Source organism: Cajanus cajan, chromosome 3, assembly GCF_000230855.2.
Source record: "Cajanus cajan strain Asha chromosome 3, NIPB_CcT2T_4, whole genome shotgun sequence".
In the NCBI taxonomy this organism is placed as follows: Eukaryota; Viridiplantae; Streptophyta; class Magnoliopsida; order Fabales; family Fabaceae; genus Cajanus; species Cajanus cajan.
The window spans coordinates 72,433,285-72,452,681 of NC_138519.1; the positions used below are offsets into that span (position 1 = coordinate 72,433,285).

The following is a 19,397-nucleotide window of genomic DNA, read 5'->3' on the forward strand; positions in this document are numbered from 1 at the left end:
GGAATCGCACTACTACTAGTGAACTAAGAGAAATATTAAAATTGGACAACTCATACATACATACACACACACACACACACACACACACACACACATATATATATATCTAAGTAAAATAACTGAGTTTCTATGTACAAAACATAACATCATATATGTACAGTCATCCCAAAATAACATCACCCTAGTGTTGGTCAAGTACACACAAAACAGTTACCCAACATGGTAACTCTAACACGAGGACAAAACTCCCCGTCTCGCAGCGGTCACCTCAACTTCAAGCTAGCCCTGACCTACTCCCATACAAGTATTATCATCGTAGTCCATCCACATGGAAACAGAAGGGTAAGCTAGAGTTCAAAAATCAATCATACAAGTATAGAACAAAATCTATATTACACATTCATCCAATCAAGTCCCATAGGAACTCCCATCTCAATCCATCATCAATTCATCAAACATGAAGTCACACCACACACTTCATCATAACATCAATCATGCAATAACATGCAATTCATGACAGATATCAATGCATATCAATCATCTATTGCGTCGTCACGTATACACCTAGGAGATCTCCCTAATAGTAGAGCAGTGTAAGTGACATCCCAATCTTACTGAAACCACCCCAATCATTTTCACGCCCAATGCACCCGCTCAGTCACAGCTAAACAGGATAAAAATCCTCATTCGGGTTTACTCGGATGATGTCACTTACACAATTAGAAGTCCGGATCCACCGTCAGGTATAGCATAGCTGGGTACAGGCTTACCACGACCTTAGCATGCATTACCAAGTCACTTGTGGAGTTCGCCCACCGACTATCCGCAAGGATCCACGCACCTTCTCCAGTACTTGGTTAAGGGAATAACCCTTGACCTCATACTCCGCTCCAACACTGAGACTCACCCAATCTAGTGGCCTACCTAAGCACCACTCTCACCCAAATCCAATGGCCTACTGAGCACCACTCTCATATATTAATGGCCTATCCAAGCACCACTCTCAAGAGACTCTATGTGAGCTCTTCCAGTTCGAAAATATTTTCCCTCTCCTCAAGTCCTAGGCTAAACTCATGCCATAAGGCATCACATGCAATAATGCATCACATTATACATAGTCTACCCACCATCATGATCAATAATCATACTCATGGCATAAGGCATCACATGCAATAATGCATCACACATCATACATGGTCTACCCACCATCATGATCAATATCATTTTCATATGAACATATACACATGTCATATCATATTTAAACATTCATATATATCGTTACCAAGCATACATATGAATCACACCTCATCATACATCATATATCATACATAGATGATCTAAAACTTCAACTTTAAACATGCATGAGCATAAATTTCAATCCAAAAACATCAAACCCATTCACGCCCAGCGCAACCAAATCACGCACGGCCTAACATCCAACACGAGAGCCCTAAGCTCTTCCACGCCCGGCGCGCTCAACCTGCGCTCGACCTAATCTCAATTTGAGAGTTCACAAACTCATCCAAACCAGCAAATCCAGTTTCATGTAAACACAAAAACACAATGCACAAGCTCCATATAACTCAAAAACAAGCTAAAAATCAACATGTAGCCATCCGATGCATCAAAATCACCAAAAACCCAATTTTTTCCAAAAACCCTGAAAAATGAGCGAATTCTCCGATCCAGCCATGGATCCTCAACTTTCATGCATCAATTGAGTCACTAAACTCACATGCAACTAAACAACAAACATTCTAGCTTCCCTCATCTGAAAATTGGCTCAAAATGGCCAAGAACTGAGAATAAGTAGAATTTTCTTTCAAAGCTCAACCCGAAAACTTCAATCCACCCAAAACAAGCTTCCTAGTCTGAATTTCAAGAAAAGACAGAAGACATTAGTGATCTAGAGGAGAAGAAGAATCATACAGAGAAATTTGGGAGAGAAAGGAGCTCATAGACCCAAAGTCCTTATCTCTAAAACTTCTCTCTAAAACTTTTCTCTAAGCTCCCCTTCTTTCTCCTCAACTACATGCATGTGGCCTATTTATAGAAGTCTGGAGTGGGCAGAACGACCCGTTTTGAATCCAGAATGGCCCGTTCTGCATTCAAACGTCATGTGTAAAATTCACATCCAGAATGACCTGTTTTGGGGTTGCATTTAACTCACAACGACCCTATTTGGAACGGTCTGTTTTCAACTAGGATTTATAGGCCTATTTAGTAGTTTGGAACAGCCCATTCCAGTTTGGGAACGATCCGTTCTAGGCTACTAAATCACCCTTGTTTTATTAGTTTGGATCGACCCATTCCAGTTTGGGAACGATCCGTTCTAGGCTACTAAATCACCCTTGTTTTATTAGTTTGGATCGACCCGTTCCAATTTGCAACGCCCCGTTCTAGTCTACTAATTACGTTACATACATAATGATCAATATATATATATATATATATATATATATATATTAATCAATATAAAATAGATATTTATCTACAAACTTTTAATTTTTAATGACAATTTCTCCCTTCAAATCAAATTTCTTACGGTGCATCTATGATATCTATATTTTTCTAACTCTCTCTAAGTGTCATATATCATTTAGATGTCAAAAAAACATTTTTCATTCTATTTGAGGACTTTCAATTAGGGTGTAAGTAATTACTACGAGTAATATGCAAATTCAAACTAATTTAAATTGATCTAGTAAATTTGGATCATATTTTTTTAGTATTTGGATCAAATTCAACTCAATTCGATATTGTACGAGTTGGGTAACGAGTTTTGTATTTTTTGACCTATGACTTAATCCGACTCGGTCATATATAATGAAAAATAAAATAATAATGATAATGATAAACAACAACAACAACAACAATAATAATAATAAATTAGTGTTTGAATGATCACTTGCTCAAGAAATATTCTTTGTCACTTTTGTTTAATAACAAATTTTATGTTTTTGGATTGATAATATTGTAACAATACAACATATTTATTTTAAATTTTATTTTATTAATGTTGATAGTTTGAGTTGATAACAATATAATAAATCAACAAATTTATTTTAGAATTTAATTTATATAATTATTTACTTTATAGATTTATAACATCGTATTTATAACAAGTGTCAAATAATTTGCATATATAAAATATTTAAATTTTTATAAAGTAAATAAATTTAATTATGTTCACCCGATTAACTCAATCAAATCTAACTCATTCAATATCGAATTGAATTGAGTTAGGTTTAAAAATACATAAATTTATTCAATTCAACCCATTAAATTTTGATCAAATCGATATTGGACCTACTAATTCATTTATACCCGTATTCAACTAGCTGTTTTTGAAGACAAGCTAGGGAAGGACCATGCGTGGTCTTGGGCTTAGAAAAATGTGTGAAAGGAAGGAAACTTTTTTTTATTGCTGAAAACCAAAGGGTCTTACTGTCTTGACTATTATATATGTCTATTTTATCACATGTACGTGGATAGAAAAAATTAGGAAAATAAAAAGGAACACGAGTAACGCCGCAATCTTTGAATATCTGTAGTATGAATTTGTTTTGATCTCAAGATCGTTGTATTGTTAGATTCACTGTGTTTTTTTTGTTTTGCTGTATAGTGGTACGAGGTTAAAATTTATAACCTTGTTTGTATTACCCACCACTAGTGAATTTTAATGGTTCTTGGATTCTTTGCATCTGAGATAGATATTATAATCATAAATAAAGAGAGGAAAGTACTTATGAACTACTCAAAATATGTTTTTTTAACTCTCTTATAGGTTTTCACGTCTTGAGAGATGCTTCACTGATTTAAAGGAGAAGAGCATTTTTATCTATCATTAATCTAGATTCTTGAATAATGAGACTTTTTTTTATATATATTTTTGGAACAAAATTGACAGGATAAAAGGACAATAACTAACACTAATGTTTAAGTTTTCAATTTTCGTTGAATACTGAGTAGAGTAGTGTTTCTCTCTATTTACTCTGTCTTTAAAATAAAGACACTCAGGTTAAAACTTCATTAAGAATATATTTAATGGGGTCGCTTATTGTAGATGCTCTAAGTTAATAGAGGAGAGTGATTGTAAATTATTATTGATCTCTATTCTTAAACAATAATAATGTATTACTTTTTAATAGATTGGTCCGAACAAAAGTCAAGATGAAAAAATACAATAATTAATAATAATTTTTAAGTTTTCAAAGAATATTTATTTGGGATGTAAATGAAAAATAGGTAACTAATACTGTAGTTTATTCATAATTTCATATATATGCATATATATATGTAAATGTGTTTGTGTATACTAACGTTAGGTTAACCTCAGGCTCACGCACGCCTATGGATTTGTGATTCCGTACTACATTTCGTTAGTCAATTCAATTGATTACCAAACTATACAACAAATCTTCTCTATCCTGTTGCAAACACAAATTACTCATTTCTTTAAGAAATATTTTAATTATCTTATAAAACTCCATTTTTTCAAAGATTAATTCTTTTTTTATTATTATTATTTTTGAATAACATCATCCGTGTTTAGATTTCTTTTTTATATCAAAATTATAGTGACACATCAAAATTCATATATAAAATTATGTATATATTATTTAAATTTCTTCACCTTTAAAACCATCTTAATACTTCACAACTATTTAGATTAAACCCTTTAAATTGATTGGAAATAATTAAAAAAACATGAAAAAATATTTTATAAGTTTCAAAATGAGTATGCCTAAAATTTTATTTTCCAAAATCTCAATATTAATGGTAAAATGTTAATCTATACCTATATATAAAAATAATTTTTTTTACATGATTTTTGAACTATTTTATTCTTAAGTTTTTAAATAATAAAATATAATATTAAAAATTAACTATTTTCATAAATTCAAGACTAAAATCTAAGATCTTGAAATTAAAAAATTAAACATAATACCAATTGATCTTTACCTCATTAGTTAAAATATCGGATATAATTAGTTCATGTAGTATATGTTTGATTTTTCTTAAATAAGATTTGGATTTGAATCATATAATAGAAAAATATTTATTCTGAAAATTATATATATATATATATATATATATATATTAATTATTGATACAATTACAATTATCTCTCATAAACTATTAAATTGAATGCTAGCATGTTAAAATATTTTTGGAGGAGATGTCGTATAATGTTAGATAAATTAAAATGAGAATGAATCTATTCTTCATCTACTGTAAGTATTAGTTATTTTAATTTTACAAAACCCTTTAATCACCAATTTCACAAAAATGAAAAATATTTAGTTACTTTTATTTTATTTTTTAATGTTATTTTACATAAAAAAATATAAAATTTTATTATAATAAAATTTTCATATAGTGACATATACTCTATAATAACATAATATTTGTTATTAAAATTTAATTTTACCTATATTATAAATATAAGATATGTTGATATATTATTAAAAAGATGTAGCTATAAATAATAATGATACAATATATATTATTAAATTAATCTCACTTAAAATTAACATTAAAATTTTACATAATTATATGTCAAATAAATTTACATTTACATATATTACATTTATAATGAAACTTTTTATATATTATTATATTTATATTTATATGTAATATTTATTGTAGTATTTTTCAAAACTAAAGATTAAAAAGAAAATCTTATAAGAATAAAAAAATATAACGAATAATCAAATATAATATAATAAAAGGACAATACTAAACTCAGTTCCTTAGTTATCAAAAAAAATAAAATTCAGTTCCTCTACCCGAAATCTGATATATATTTTTTAATTAAAGGCGGTCAACAATTTTTTCTTATAAAAATTAATAATTGATGAAACATTTTATACCCATAAAATCATAATAAAAATATTTGTTTTAGTCCTTATTAAAAGATATTGTTAAAAAAATTATATTTTTTATAAAATACTTTACAATTTATATAATATTAATTTTATTTCATCTTTTGTCCCTATTAAATATTGTGAAAATATATCTTTAAGCTTTAAAAAATAAATATTCTTTCTCTCTCACCTTCTAAATTCAATTATAATAATTTTATAAATATTAGTGTATTAACTTTAATATAGAATACATCTTCACATCTTTCATATAAAATTAATAATAAATAAAATAAAATAAATATATCATAATTATACTTTATAAATTTAATAAAATTAACTAATATAGTTAGTTATATTGGTTCGTGTAATTAAAAGTTTCTCATGTAATCATAAGAGAAAGTATATAAGATTAAAAGTTTAGCATAAAGTAGCCGAATGCAAATATGCAATTTAATTTTAAACATGATCCGTACAAGTCGGCAGGTCATTAAATATCTTTGAGAGACGAGAATCTAATCATGAAGTAACCATATTTAACAAGACCTATACATGATTAATTAATGAATATCCTATATATATATATATGAGAATAAAAAAATTAAAAAAAAAAAAAACGACTAGCCCATCAAAACCTAATTAAACATTGGAGATCGCACATTGGTGGGTTACGTGTTCACCGTACAAAGAGGTGAGTTAGCTAAAGAAACATAAACAAGTGCAAGGGTACATGAGATTAATTAATTTAATTAGGGTTTTTGGATTGGGGAATGTCCTTATCGGATTAACAATGGAGGCTTTTCCCATTTTGCAGTTTATATATTTTATTTGAGATATGTTTTGTGGCCCCCTTTGTCTTTAGACATTAGATTCGAAAGTGAAAGTTAAACCCCACTAAACCCATGCTTTGCTTTGGCCTAATTATGAATTTTAAAATTATTGAAAAGGTTGCCCTAAAATTCCAAATGAAGTGAACGACCGCCACCACGAACCAAGAGTCACTCCCATGAACAAAAAGTCACTTTATTAGGGAAACCTCATCTCGATCGCTTGGGGCATGGACAATTATCAAAATACTACGTCTCATATCTTTAGAAAGTGAATACTCCAAAAAAGGCTATGTTCAAAAAGCTAACTAACATTCACGCTTGATTTTTTTTAAAAAATACTTTTTATTTTTTTAATAACCACCATAGTTATGGTACTTTGGAAAAATAAAAAGTTACTACTTACAAAATAGTTTGACTGCCAACTAATAGTAATAATTACATTTTTTTTAGTATTGATATCATCCAATAATAAATAATTTTTGAATATATATAAAATGAATATTTTATTTTATATCTAAGGTTAGGATAATCATAGTCTCATATAATCGTATATATATATTTATTTACTTTTCACAATAATGATTTTAAAATTACATCAATAACTATTTTTATCAATTAACCATATACAACTTTTATATTGAGAATGTTGATGACTATTGTATCCTTATAAATTGTGGTTTTCTAGCAGAATTCCAAAATATTTTCGTAAGAGCTTTGATCAATTGAATGTAATGTGAAATTATTTTTCTTTTTAGTGTTTAGTTTCACTTAAAGCTTCTCAATCCTCGGTGTAACTGAAAAAAAGAATCAACATGAAATGTGATATGCGAAAAGGAAAAAAGTAACTCCTTTCAATTTTTTTTAAAAAAAATTTATAATTCTAAGTCTTATTGTTATTTTATATATATATATATATATATATATATATATATATATATATAATCTCATTTAATAATCATATTTTATTTCACGACTACTTCTATAATAAATATCAAATAAACAAATAAAAGTATTTTAAATTAAATATAATAATTTATAAATAATATTAAATATTTCTTAAAATGGTGTAAATTAACTTCAATTAAATATCAATAATTTTGGACGATAGAATACTACCTGTCTATGGCAAATAATAATAATAATAAAAACAATACCGTTCAAGTAGGTGGTTCTGGTGGTGCGTGAATGCGTGATGGTGTCTGGTGTGTAAACACTGATGATTAATTGACCAAACCCTGTGCTACTTTTTCTGACACGTTCTTACTGTTTCAGACTGTGCCGTATATAAACTTAGGCATAGTAATTATTTATTACTATATTAATTTGAACTAATAATTAACGAAGTTTTTAGGCCCAAATGCCAGATCTCATATTCAAAGGTATATAAAGCTTATTTTTAATTAAAATGGACCTTGCTTTAAACAGTTTCACTAGCCTGTTACCTATTTGCAGTTCTCACCAATAAGGATTGTTAAGTTGAAGATCAAAGTTCAATTTCCTCCACATCTTATGCTTTGATTTCCCATCATATATTATAATAATCAAGATAAAAATAACCATCACAGTTAAGCAATTCAAATGTGCATGTTGAAAATATCAATTGCTGAAAAAAGTTGGCTGGGTTTTTTATGTTTTTCTATTGCAATGACTAGTAATTAATTTAGAATATTGGTGGCCTCTTGTTTGATGAAATAGTAAAATAGTCGTGTACCACCAATGTACCATGGTAAACAGTTTTGTGGGGGGAATATCAACCACCACCCCATTTTGGGTGGAGGGAAGAAAGACATGAAAAAAGAATGTAGTAAAAGATGAATGAAAATATATACCCAATTGCTGTAGTGGAATCTTACGAAAGGTAAGTGATGATATTTAAACAGCTTTGTGAATTAAATATTCTATTCATATTTATTATTTCCATTTATTATGTTTATCATTCTTTCAATTTAACTAATAGTTTAATTTTGAATCTTAGATATGTAATTATGTTTAATGTTATGAAAGCTAAAATTTTATATTAGATAATAATTTCAATTCAACTACATAATTATATTTAATTAATAAAAATTGCATGTGATTTTTTTATATAATATATGTATGATATTTACTATTGGTATTGCGTATCATCTTTACCCTTATTTATCTTTCTTTCTCAAAATATTGAATTGCTTTGAATTTTCACAAATCTTTTTCCAAGTTCATTATTCCTTCAATGAGTGACCTCTATCTTTTCGTGATTGGTCATAAGGTAAGGAATGTTAATAGTTACCGAACCAACAAGACTAACTTTGCTCAAGAAAGGACGGTGCCAATCAAAAGCTGGACCATAGTACCATATATTATATACATGATGAATTTGGACTCATAATTATAGCTAGGTGAAAAACAGAAAGTACATACGTAAACGTGGAATCCGGGTTATAAAACATATTTTAGTCTTATTAATGTAGATTACATACTTATATTAGGATAAACACATTTCTTTTTCAATTCATCTTTTCTTGACTGTAAGGTATCTTCATCATTAATTATTAATGCAGAAGAACTTACAATGGTGATCATTTATGGCAACACATCTTTCCATCCGTAAAATTAGCAACCAATCCATAGAATAGTACTGTCATCATCTTCACGAAGGATATATATTCCCCCAAAATTTCAATCAAAATGACCTCTCTCATTCTTTAAGAAAGAATAGATCTTGAGAATGAGATTTAAAGTTGAGATATAGAAAGGGAGGGAGGAGGGTCCAGCTCAAAATTTTACCTGAGGGGAAGGGACAAAGTTTGGACCACTAGGATGATTGAGTAGTCAAATTCATGAGGCACAAGATGGAATTGCTAAGAATGACACCAAAGTGTGGCACCTAAATTATGGATATCTTTTGAGATTTTGTGTCACCGATGTGAAAGGAACTAGAGAAAAAACCCCACCAGGAGAGATGGATGGATGGACTTATCACACAATACATGAGGTGGGTGGGGTTTTGGTTCCTAGACAAAGCTAAGGTAAGAAAAGAAAAGAAATAAAATTAAGGTCAAGATATTTTGCAAGCTTTTTCTTGTCCCCCCCCTCTTTCTTTTTTGGGATCATACATGCTTTAAACCTAAACCTCTCTTGGGTCTACAAAAAGTGCTCTTGTTGGTGGGGTTTTGGTCAATTCATGGAACTTGTTTGTCCCTTCATTTTTCAAGGCCTTTATGCACCACAAGTCCTCAGGGCATGAGAGCAATTTCCAGTGTGGAATATGATGGTTGAGCTCATCTCTTCCTCCAACTTCAGTCACAATGACCTTGCAATTCTCATCCTTGGACTCATTAGCCATGTTGTGTACAAATTGGCACAAGGCCCTAACTAGCTTCCCTGAGAATGGCCCTTCATGGTGCACCCCATACATGAAATAGAACCCAAATGGGTTGAAGAAATCAGGTATGGTAGGCAATTTCAAGCATGGGAACATCTTATCAATGAGCCACCAACTCTTGGTGCATAACAAGCAAGAAAAAGGTGCTTTCCCTAGCCTTAGCTTGAATATTTCACCACTATTCCATACACTAAGCATAGCCCAACTTTTTGGCACTTGCCCATCCGACCCAAAATCACCCCAAGCAATATCTCCTTTGAAATAAGCCACCCATGTCCCCAAACTGAGCTTGTTCCTAAGTATGTTCCCTATGTCATTAGGGAAAAACTCTGTTGACCCCATGAATCTTCTATAGAGGTACTCAGCTTGGTCAACCTTCAGCCTTGCAATCTCAATGTTGGGTGATATCTGAAAGCAATGATGGTTCACAGGGTTCACAAGAATAGCTGGAGTCCTAAACTTGGTGTAGCCAAACTTGTCCATGAAGAGACTCACTGAGGCATGGTTGTCTTTCTCTGTTGCCATGTATGCATAGTCCACATCCTTGGAAGTGAACCATTCTTCTAGCCTTTTCACTAGGCTTGAGCCAATCCCTTTTCTCCTATGATGGGGTGATACCCTTAGGCCAAGGACATACCCCACCTTTGCCAAATCCTTTGGAGGATGGCCATGAACCGTGACCACTTTTATAGACCCTTGAATGACACCAACCAATTCATTGTCCAACTCTGCCACCTAACACCAAATTCAGCATGCACTTAGTGCTGGACATGATGATCAAACAATAAGAAAAAGAAGACATATACCATTTTCGAATACAAGTTAGAATTACTTTTGCGAACTCCTCCACTAGAAAAATTTGAAACTCTTAAAAATTCTTTTAAATTTGCATCTAAAAAAGACTCCTAGTTGTGATGCATTATTAAAAAAAAAAGTTGGGAAGACATGAAGATAGTGCCTCAGTAGTGGCATGGTATTGCATATTGATATCACTTACCAGCATCATGTACATGGGACTGTTCCGGATCCTACAAATGGGGTCACCCATAGTGTCTGTGAAGAGAAACACACTTTCTGATGGCCCTACTTCGCATCTTCTCTCAAGATCTTCCACTTGAGCCCTATCAGATTGCCCCTCATAGCTTCTGATTCTGAACTTGTTGAATTCCATGCCAAAGAAAGGAGATTTAGGGAAGGGAGTTGAAGGAGTTTGATGTGTATGTGATGATTGAGTGAAACAAAAGTAAAAGGAATTAAACTCAAAGCTTAAGAAGGTACACAAGATATACAAATAGCAAGACAGTGCAACCAACCAGAAGTAACACAAGTACTACAACAAGAATGGTTTGGCATAGACTTCATTATGATAATGATTTATATGGAGGCCAGGGGATAGAAAGAAAAACACAAAATGCAAAAAAATACAAAACAAAATTAAAAGGAGGTGGGAAGAGAGAGATAGTCGAAATAGAAAGAGAGAGATTGGAACTTGGGAGAATGTTCTTTATCAGAATCATCAATAACCTAGGCTTCAATAAAAATAGTAGACAAAAGTTAGATTATTAATAGAATGTGTTTTTTGTCTCTAGCTTTTTGTATCCACTCCTCGTATACATAGGTTAAGGTAATCTTATTCTTATATGTAAGAATTTCTCGCATAATATTATATATTCTCTTTTTTTCATCCTTCATTATATTTTTAGTGATGATTTACTATCCCTTGAATTGATTTGTGTGAGGCTTAAATTATGTCAGACAAATTTAAATCAACTATACTAAAATTTAATGATAAACTGTACTTTACTATTTAAATGAAGGTTAATTATCACCCGGTGAGTACAATTCAAATCCGACATTCATATTAGAAAAGCGAGGAAGAGGAGATTGTGCGCGCGCGTGTATTTTTTTCTTCTTTTATTTAAGAAAATAATAATTTCTGTTTATCAATTACACCCTTTAAAAGAGAGACAAATGAAAAAAAAATATACTAATAATAAAAAGGATCACCCCACTTGATTTCCACTTTTACTTTTCTCATATTATTTTTTTTATACATAAAACTGTGGAAAGAAAACTTCACAATCTCATAGGTTTGAGTAACATGGATAAACCTCCTCTCTAAGGAGATGTTTTTCATATATAGGAATTGAGTTAAGAACCTCCTTGTGGCCCTATTTTATCTTTACTAACAACATATAATTTCTAATAATTATCACAAATTACAAGGAAAAATGTTATTCTCTCTTTTTTAACAGATGCATGGAGTGTTTTTTTCCTCACTAGTAAATAGTAAATAAATTACTTAATAAGATAAATAAAGGTATAAAATATTGCTTAATAAGATAAATTACTTAAAGGATATAATGTGTGTGAAAGACAATCAACTTACTGGTAGCGAGATTAGTATTTGACCTACTAAGTTAGGAGATATTTAACCAATTTTTTTTATAAAAAAGATAACAAATTTAATAAAAGTGATATATATATATATATATATATATATATATATATATATTTATATATATATATATATATAGGGAGCATATCAAGTGAGAGAGATTTATTATGAGATATGAGAGGGTTAAAATATAATTCTTAGATTAATTTTTTCTCACTTGATTAATCTAAAAGTTATATTTTAACTCTATCATCTCTCATAATAAATTTCTTCTCACTTGATATCTTCCCTATATATATATATATATATATATATATATATATATATATATATATATATATATATATATATATATATATATATATATATATATAGGGAAGATATCAAGTGAGAAGAAATATAATTATGTGTGTTTGTTTTATTGGTTGACCACAATTTTGAAGACAATTAAACGAATAAATATGAAAAAAAAAAAAAGCTTCTAAATAAAAGTTTGTTTATATAAATTAAAATCGAAACACACTTGGTATGATTAAAAAAAGAGAAGAATTATTTGTTTAAAATGAACTTAGGATGATTAAGTATATATAGTATCTGTTTTTATTAGATATGTGACTCATTGATTCACATGAATAAGGTTCTAATTTTCCTTATCTTAGAGTCAATGTAAATTACGGAAGAAGAAGAACTAGTTGTAAGCATCTTTGGGAAACAACACAGTACATTATCCATCTTTGAATTAGCACTCAACAATGATCCTACGATCGAGAAGTCTAAAAAAAAAGTATTAATACTACAAAGCTACTCTCATTAATATTTTTCTAAAATTCTTTGAAAAATGAGTTAACGAAACTTAAAGTTTCTTTTCTGAATCTTAAGTTTCAATATTTATCTTTTATATTCAAATTAAAACTTTACATTTAGAACTATTTAAAACACTTAAAGACTCACAATTTTTTTAACTTCTAAAATCTCTCACACTACACCTTAAAAATACAATATATAATTATTATTAAAAAATAATAATTAACGAAAACTTACGGTAAACTCACATTTCCTCTCTATTACGCGCTACTTTTCAGAGAATAAAAGTTTTCTCATATGTTTGTTTTACCGGAAAAACAGGAAGAAGTAATGGAAAAAAGAGACAGAAAATATGTTGAACTTACACTTTATTTAACTGACCAAATGTATTAAGATGAAAAAAGTTTAAGAATATGTTTGCATGGGAATTTTAATGGAGTAATTCATTTATTTGAAAATTTTCAAATTCTTTGAGGTGAAATACTTTGTTTGGATAGAGAATTTACAAAGAATTTAAAATCCAAGCATTTGTAAAATTTTTTGAAATAGTAGAATTTCAAATTCTCCCAAAAAGATAAGAATTTGAAATTCCTCATATTTTTCTCCTTATTTCACTTATATATTTTATCTTATATCTTCATATTTTTAATTATTGAATATTTAAAAATAATTTAAAAATTATTAAATATTTATCTAAAATTAATTTTTAAAATTATTAAATATTTAAAAATTGGTTAATATTTTTTTATAAAATTTTATTTAAAAATCTTAACATATAAATATATTTTTAAAATTAATTTTATCATGATAGAATCAAATTATCATATCTAAATTAACAATTTAAATTTTAAAAAAATTAAATTGACTTATTCAAACAAAATATTTTAAGAATGATAGAAATTGAAATCAAAGTAATTCAAATACCAAGAATTTCAAATTCCTTGAATTTATAAAATTTCTCATCCAACCACACCATAAAAGGAAAAGGAAGAGAAGAAAAGATAAATAAAGAATAAAAACTTTTAACTTTAATATTAAGGAAAATATGAAAATAGAGAAAAAAATTTTGAGTATGTGCTATAAAGACATTTAATTCCTAGTAAATTAGTTATATAATCTCCGTCCTTGTATAACTAATTTTCAACTTGGTTATAAGGTTAAATACATAGAACCTTTTTAACTAATTTAATTTATAATTTAAAGAAAATTAGTTATCTTAATAAATAACAGTAAATTTGTTCCCAAAGTCAATTATTTTTTATAAATTATTCTTTAAAAATAATCATCCTTACTTCCTGTTAAGACGTAAGTAAAGTCTCACATCGTTCAAATAAGAGGATAGACATGATTTATATACACACAGTTGTCTCTATTAATAGAGAGACTTTTTCAGTAATGTCTAAAAGTAAAATCATGAAGACTTGAACCCAAAGCAAACAATATCTTACCAATGTAAAAACATGTGTACTTGCTGAAAGAACTTGACATCACTCGCTACCTTCTTCAACTCTGTAAGCACTGTGTCCTGAAGAGGATCACCCTTCTGCTTCTGGCTATGCCCATTCATGCCTTCCTTGTTCTTCCAATTCATCTAAATCACTTTTTTTCTCAATACACTTGTGGAGTACGAAGGACAGTAGCCAATATATAGTACCATTTTTTTTTTCAAATTTTCGTACACAGTGGAAATTACTTTTTTTATTTTTAATAAAGTCAAGTATACTAATTATTGTTAGTGATAAATTAGAGAGAGTTCATCAAATTTGAATTATAATTGTTTAATTTAATTTTAGCAATAAATTAATTATTTAAAAAAATTATAATTATTTAAAAAAATATTAAATTTAGTGAAAATAAAATAAAATAATAAATTATGAAGATTTAAATTTATAAAAAGAATAATCAAAAATTGATCATTAACTTTTTTTATGTAAATTATCTTAAATTTTTATTGATGTTTAAATTATACAATTAATTTGATAATTTTTAATTATATTTAAACTCTAATTCTTTGGATAAGAATTTTAGTTTGTTTAAGAAAAATTACAATCTCTTAATAATTTTTGTTAAACAACTTACATTAAGGTCAGGGATAAAAAATCGACTGATAAAATTTATCTTATTTCTATTAATAAATGATCAATATTTTATTTAGGTTGTAATTATAAAAGAGTTTCTCAACTTCGATTAAAATTATAAAATCAAATAGAAGTTGATCACGCTACAATAACAAGCATTAAGCAAAAAAAGTAAAAATAAAAAAAATTGAATAAATACTTTATTAAATGAAAAATACAGAGAATTTACATAGGTTTGGTAGCTATACCTCAATCTTCAACAATAAAAAATTTAACAATTCAGAACAAATGATTACATAAAAGAAGAGAAATACATGTAATTACAATAACACTCTTATAAAAATTCTTTTTAATCGCTTTAAAATTATATTCAGAAAAGTATTGATATAAAAACCTCCTAGAAACTCTATTTTATAACATTTTATAATGGACTTTTAGGTTATGTATGCTGGGTTAGAGTGTCCATGCAATTCCTCTTAAATGAGCTTGGGCAATCTTTTACGAACATTTTATGTTCTATTAAATTATTTTAAAAAATATTAATTTTTTTTATAATTTTAATTTATTATATTATTTTGTTAAGTTAAAAATGTGATGTTTTTTTATCTTAGTATATTTAATTTTATTTATAAACAATTATGTTATTCAATTTTTATTATTTTATATATTATGACATGCAAGTGTCACAAATTACATGAATTAAAAAAAAATGCAAGCTATACATTCTAAAAAGGCCTAAAAAAATCAATTAAAACATATTTTGCTATATATTTTAATATAATAAATTATTTTTATTTAATTATTTAAATTGAATCTGAGCTTTTTAAGATTGAAATTAACTACTGTATAATACATAGACATATTTATCGTATATAATTAAAATTTATAATAAATTATACATATAAATAATTATTATATTTGAATATATAAATTATATTTAAAAATAGTATATATAAATATTTTTAAGTATATAAATTATATTTTAAGATTTATAATAAATAAATAATTTATAATAAAGTAAAAGTTTTTTTTTTTATTGATAAAATATTTTAAAATACTAATATTTAATTTATAAATAATTATAATAAATAAAAATTGAATTAGAAAAATATTTTTTTAAAAATCTATACAAATCCGCTGTTCAAAAAAAAATCAAATTATACAAGGGTTGATTAAGAAAAATGTACAAAAAAACAACACACCTTTCTATTTCATGATTTTTAAAATTATTTATCCATTTTTGAAAAAAAATGAAACAATACAGTATAATTTTAAAAAATATTTTTAAAATATAAAAACCAAATCATAATCAAATGCTTTTAAAATATTTGAGCTCAATGTTTTATTGTCATCTGACATGCAAGACGAAAGGAACTGTTTGAATTCCAGCTGGTCACCAACGTTGCGCAAGTGACAGATTTAAACTTATTCTAATTGTTTATATTCTACCCGAAAATTTAACTAAGTTATTTATTTAAAATAAAAAAAATTAATTTGATTAAAACTTAGAAATACATGGAACAGACTAAATCAATTCAATTTAATATAATATAATAAATAAATTTTAGAATAAAAAATATATAACTATTAAATTAAAATAATTTTGATAATATATTTTAAATTAAAAATTATTATTATAAATATAATATCATGTTAAACACAATATTTTAATTATAAAAAATTTATTATTATCATACATTTATTTAAAAATTACTATAAATAAAAATTTAAAGATTTCATTGATCTAAGCATTAAACATGCATAAGCATAAACATAAATGGTAACATGCAAGGAGATCCAAAAAACAGTTGAATTTGGAGGACTTGGCTGTGACTAACATGACAATTTTCTCTTTGATTTTTATGGGAAGGAGACTTGGGTGGATATCCTCTATGCAGAAGTATGGGAAGGAAATATGGTAAAAGATGAATAGGTTTGTGAATGAAATTGTCCTTGTTAAAGGACTCTTGGTTAAAGATTGAGAATGTATTGTTGAACATGTGTTCCGTGAAGAAAATTAATATGTGAACTTTTTATCTAAGATTGGTTCTTCAACTTAACTAGAAGTGTTTTGTTTTAGGAATAGTTTGGTAATAGATGTTGGAGGGCTGCTGGGTTCTCTAAAGAAAACTAGTTCTATTTTTTATTGTTTTTTTTTTCTTTTTTTCTTATATCGGTTGTTTGAATAAGATAAACACAAACAAACTTAAGATTTATATTAAACTAAGTCACAATACACCAACTGAGTATTTGTTTCACACCGATAACATAGTTTTAACTATTTTTCAACATGTTCATAACTCCATATAACTGAAAATCACTATTCTAAAACTTAAACATCAACATCAGTAACTAATTATCATACATAATTTCTAATCCATTGTCTCTGACACTAAGGTGTGACACCCAAAACAAAGGTCTTCAGTACTATTAAAGTTCTACAACCACACCTGCAAAGAGTGTATAAAAAAAGATTACAAGAAATTACTATAACATATGTTAACTCTGAATTAAATTTGAAAATTAAGTCTAAAAGAAACAAGACCAAATCAAAGGCTAGAATTTAGTTTTTACTTTTTATGATAAAAGAGAGCAAATTTTGCCCAAAGTAATATGAAAATAAGATAATCACATTAAAATAAGAGTAAAAAAAATATACATAACTCTGAATATATATTTCTAATGAAAAAATCCTCACCTTAACTTAAAAGCAGTAGAAGATCTTAATCACTGTCATTATTCCAGCCACCATATTCAGATTCACAACCATTTTCATAGCCATCATAATCAGACTCACCACTATCATAAAACTCACCACTATCATAAGACTCACCACTATGTTCACTCTTCTTACAGTTATCTTCACCACTATCATAAGACTCACCACTATCATAATCAGACTCACCACTATGTTCACTCTTCTTCCTGCTATCTTCACCACTTTGACCATTATCAATCACACTGCCCCTAGAGTTTTCATAACCACTGACATAGCCATCCCCATATCCATGTCCATAGCCCTCTACATAGCCATTGTTATATCCCTGCTCATAGCTTTTTTCTGGCTCTTTCTGTTTTTTCACCTTCCCATTATGGTTGCCTACCTTGTTCTCTCTTTTATTCCCTTCATGAACATGGTTCTTACCCTTGTGCTTCTCATGGCTCTGATCCTTGTAAGCCTCATGATTCTTATCCTCCAGCTTCTCATGCCTCTTAAAGCTAGACCCTCCCACACGCTTGTAATCATCCCACCATGGACATGCCATACTGTTTCAGAGAATTTGATTGAGTTTATCAATAATTCCAAGGAAAACAATGGCAGAGAAGTGAATATTAGCTTAGAAAGAAGCAATATTGTTATGATTTAATAGATATAGATCATGGTAGTAAGTATCGGATGTATCCGATTCGTATCTTACGATACGATTCCGAGGCTCCGCGATTCGAATCGCAAGTCGTCTCGTTTTTTTATCAAGAATCGCATGTGAATCGTGCGTATCGTGGGAAAAAAATCGTGATTCTTGACGATTTCAAAACAGTGGGTGGCGCCTCGAAACCAGGTCGGATCACGCGAGACCCAATTCTGGAAACCCTAAAAAAAGTATTTTTTAGAAAAGAAAAAAAAGCAAAAAAGAGAGGGAAAGTGCCTATCTGTCTTCTTCTCCTACGAATCTCCGTCGATTTGTCTTCTTCGGCAGGTCTCCGTCGATCTGTCTTCTCTAACAGCGGCTCTGTCTTCAGCGACGGTGGTTATATCTTCTCCGGCAACTGCAGACCTATTTTCTTCTAAGAGGGAAGACAGGTCACGGCTTAAGTCTCACCATTAGAAGGGTTAGGATAAATAAGTAGGGTTGAAAAAGTTGAGTCTAAATGGGCCAAATTTTATTTTATTTTTTGATTTAGTTAAGAGACCTTTTAATTTATTATTTTTTTTTTTAGAAAGTAACTTTTATTTATTATTAATTATTATTATTATAATTCAAATAATATTTTAAGTAATAAAAAATTTAATATAACACCTTAAATATTTTGTTTTCTTTATTTTTTTATTTTGTT

At 28.3% G+C, this 19,397-nt stretch overlaps 2 protein-coding genes across 2 annotated transcripts; both read right to left on the bottom strand.

Annotated features, from left to right (window-relative positions):
* Positions 1-9,115: 9,115 nt before the first annotated feature.
* On the bottom strand, positions 9,116-11,628 carry LOC109814786 (putative N-acetyltransferase HLS1-like). Its single transcript, XM_020379295.3, has 2 exons — positions 11,059-11,628; positions 9,116-10,796 (listed from the first exon to the last, which is right to left on the bottom strand). The coding sequence occupies exons 1-2, from the start codon at positions 11,230-11,232 to the stop codon at positions 9,804-9,806; spliced, it is 1,167 nt and encodes a 388-aa protein (XP_020234884.1). The 5' UTR covers positions 11,233-11,628; the 3' UTR covers positions 9,116-9,803.
* Positions 11,629-17,532: 5,904 nt separating this feature from the next.
* Positions 17,533-19,177, bottom strand: LOC145955876 (uncharacterized). Its single transcript, XM_083071231.1, has 3 exons — positions 18,989-19,177; positions 18,040-18,608; positions 17,533-17,791 (listed from the first exon to the last, which is right to left on the bottom strand). Exon 2 carries the CDS (start codon positions 18,605-18,607, stop codon positions 18,065-18,067), a length of 543 nt encoding a protein of 180 aa, XP_082927357.1. The 5' UTR covers position 18,608; positions 18,989-19,177; the 3' UTR covers positions 17,533-17,791; positions 18,040-18,064.
* Positions 19,178-19,397: the final 220 nt, after the last annotated feature.

Bases quoted from the DNA above. Each gene is read 5' to 3' on its own strand.
- LOC109814786 (XM_020379295.3), bottom strand. From the start codon at position 11,232: ATGGAATTCAACAAGTTCAGAATCAGAAGCTATGAGGGGCAATCTGAT. The intron at 10,797-11,058 runs GTAAGTGATATC...ATTTGGTGTTAG, and splicing joins GTCCCATGTACATGATGCTG to GTGGCAGAGTTGGACAATGA.
- LOC145955876 (XM_083071231.1), bottom strand. From the start codon at position 18,607: ATGGCATGTCCATGGTGGGATGATTACAAGCGTGTGGGAGGGTCTAGC.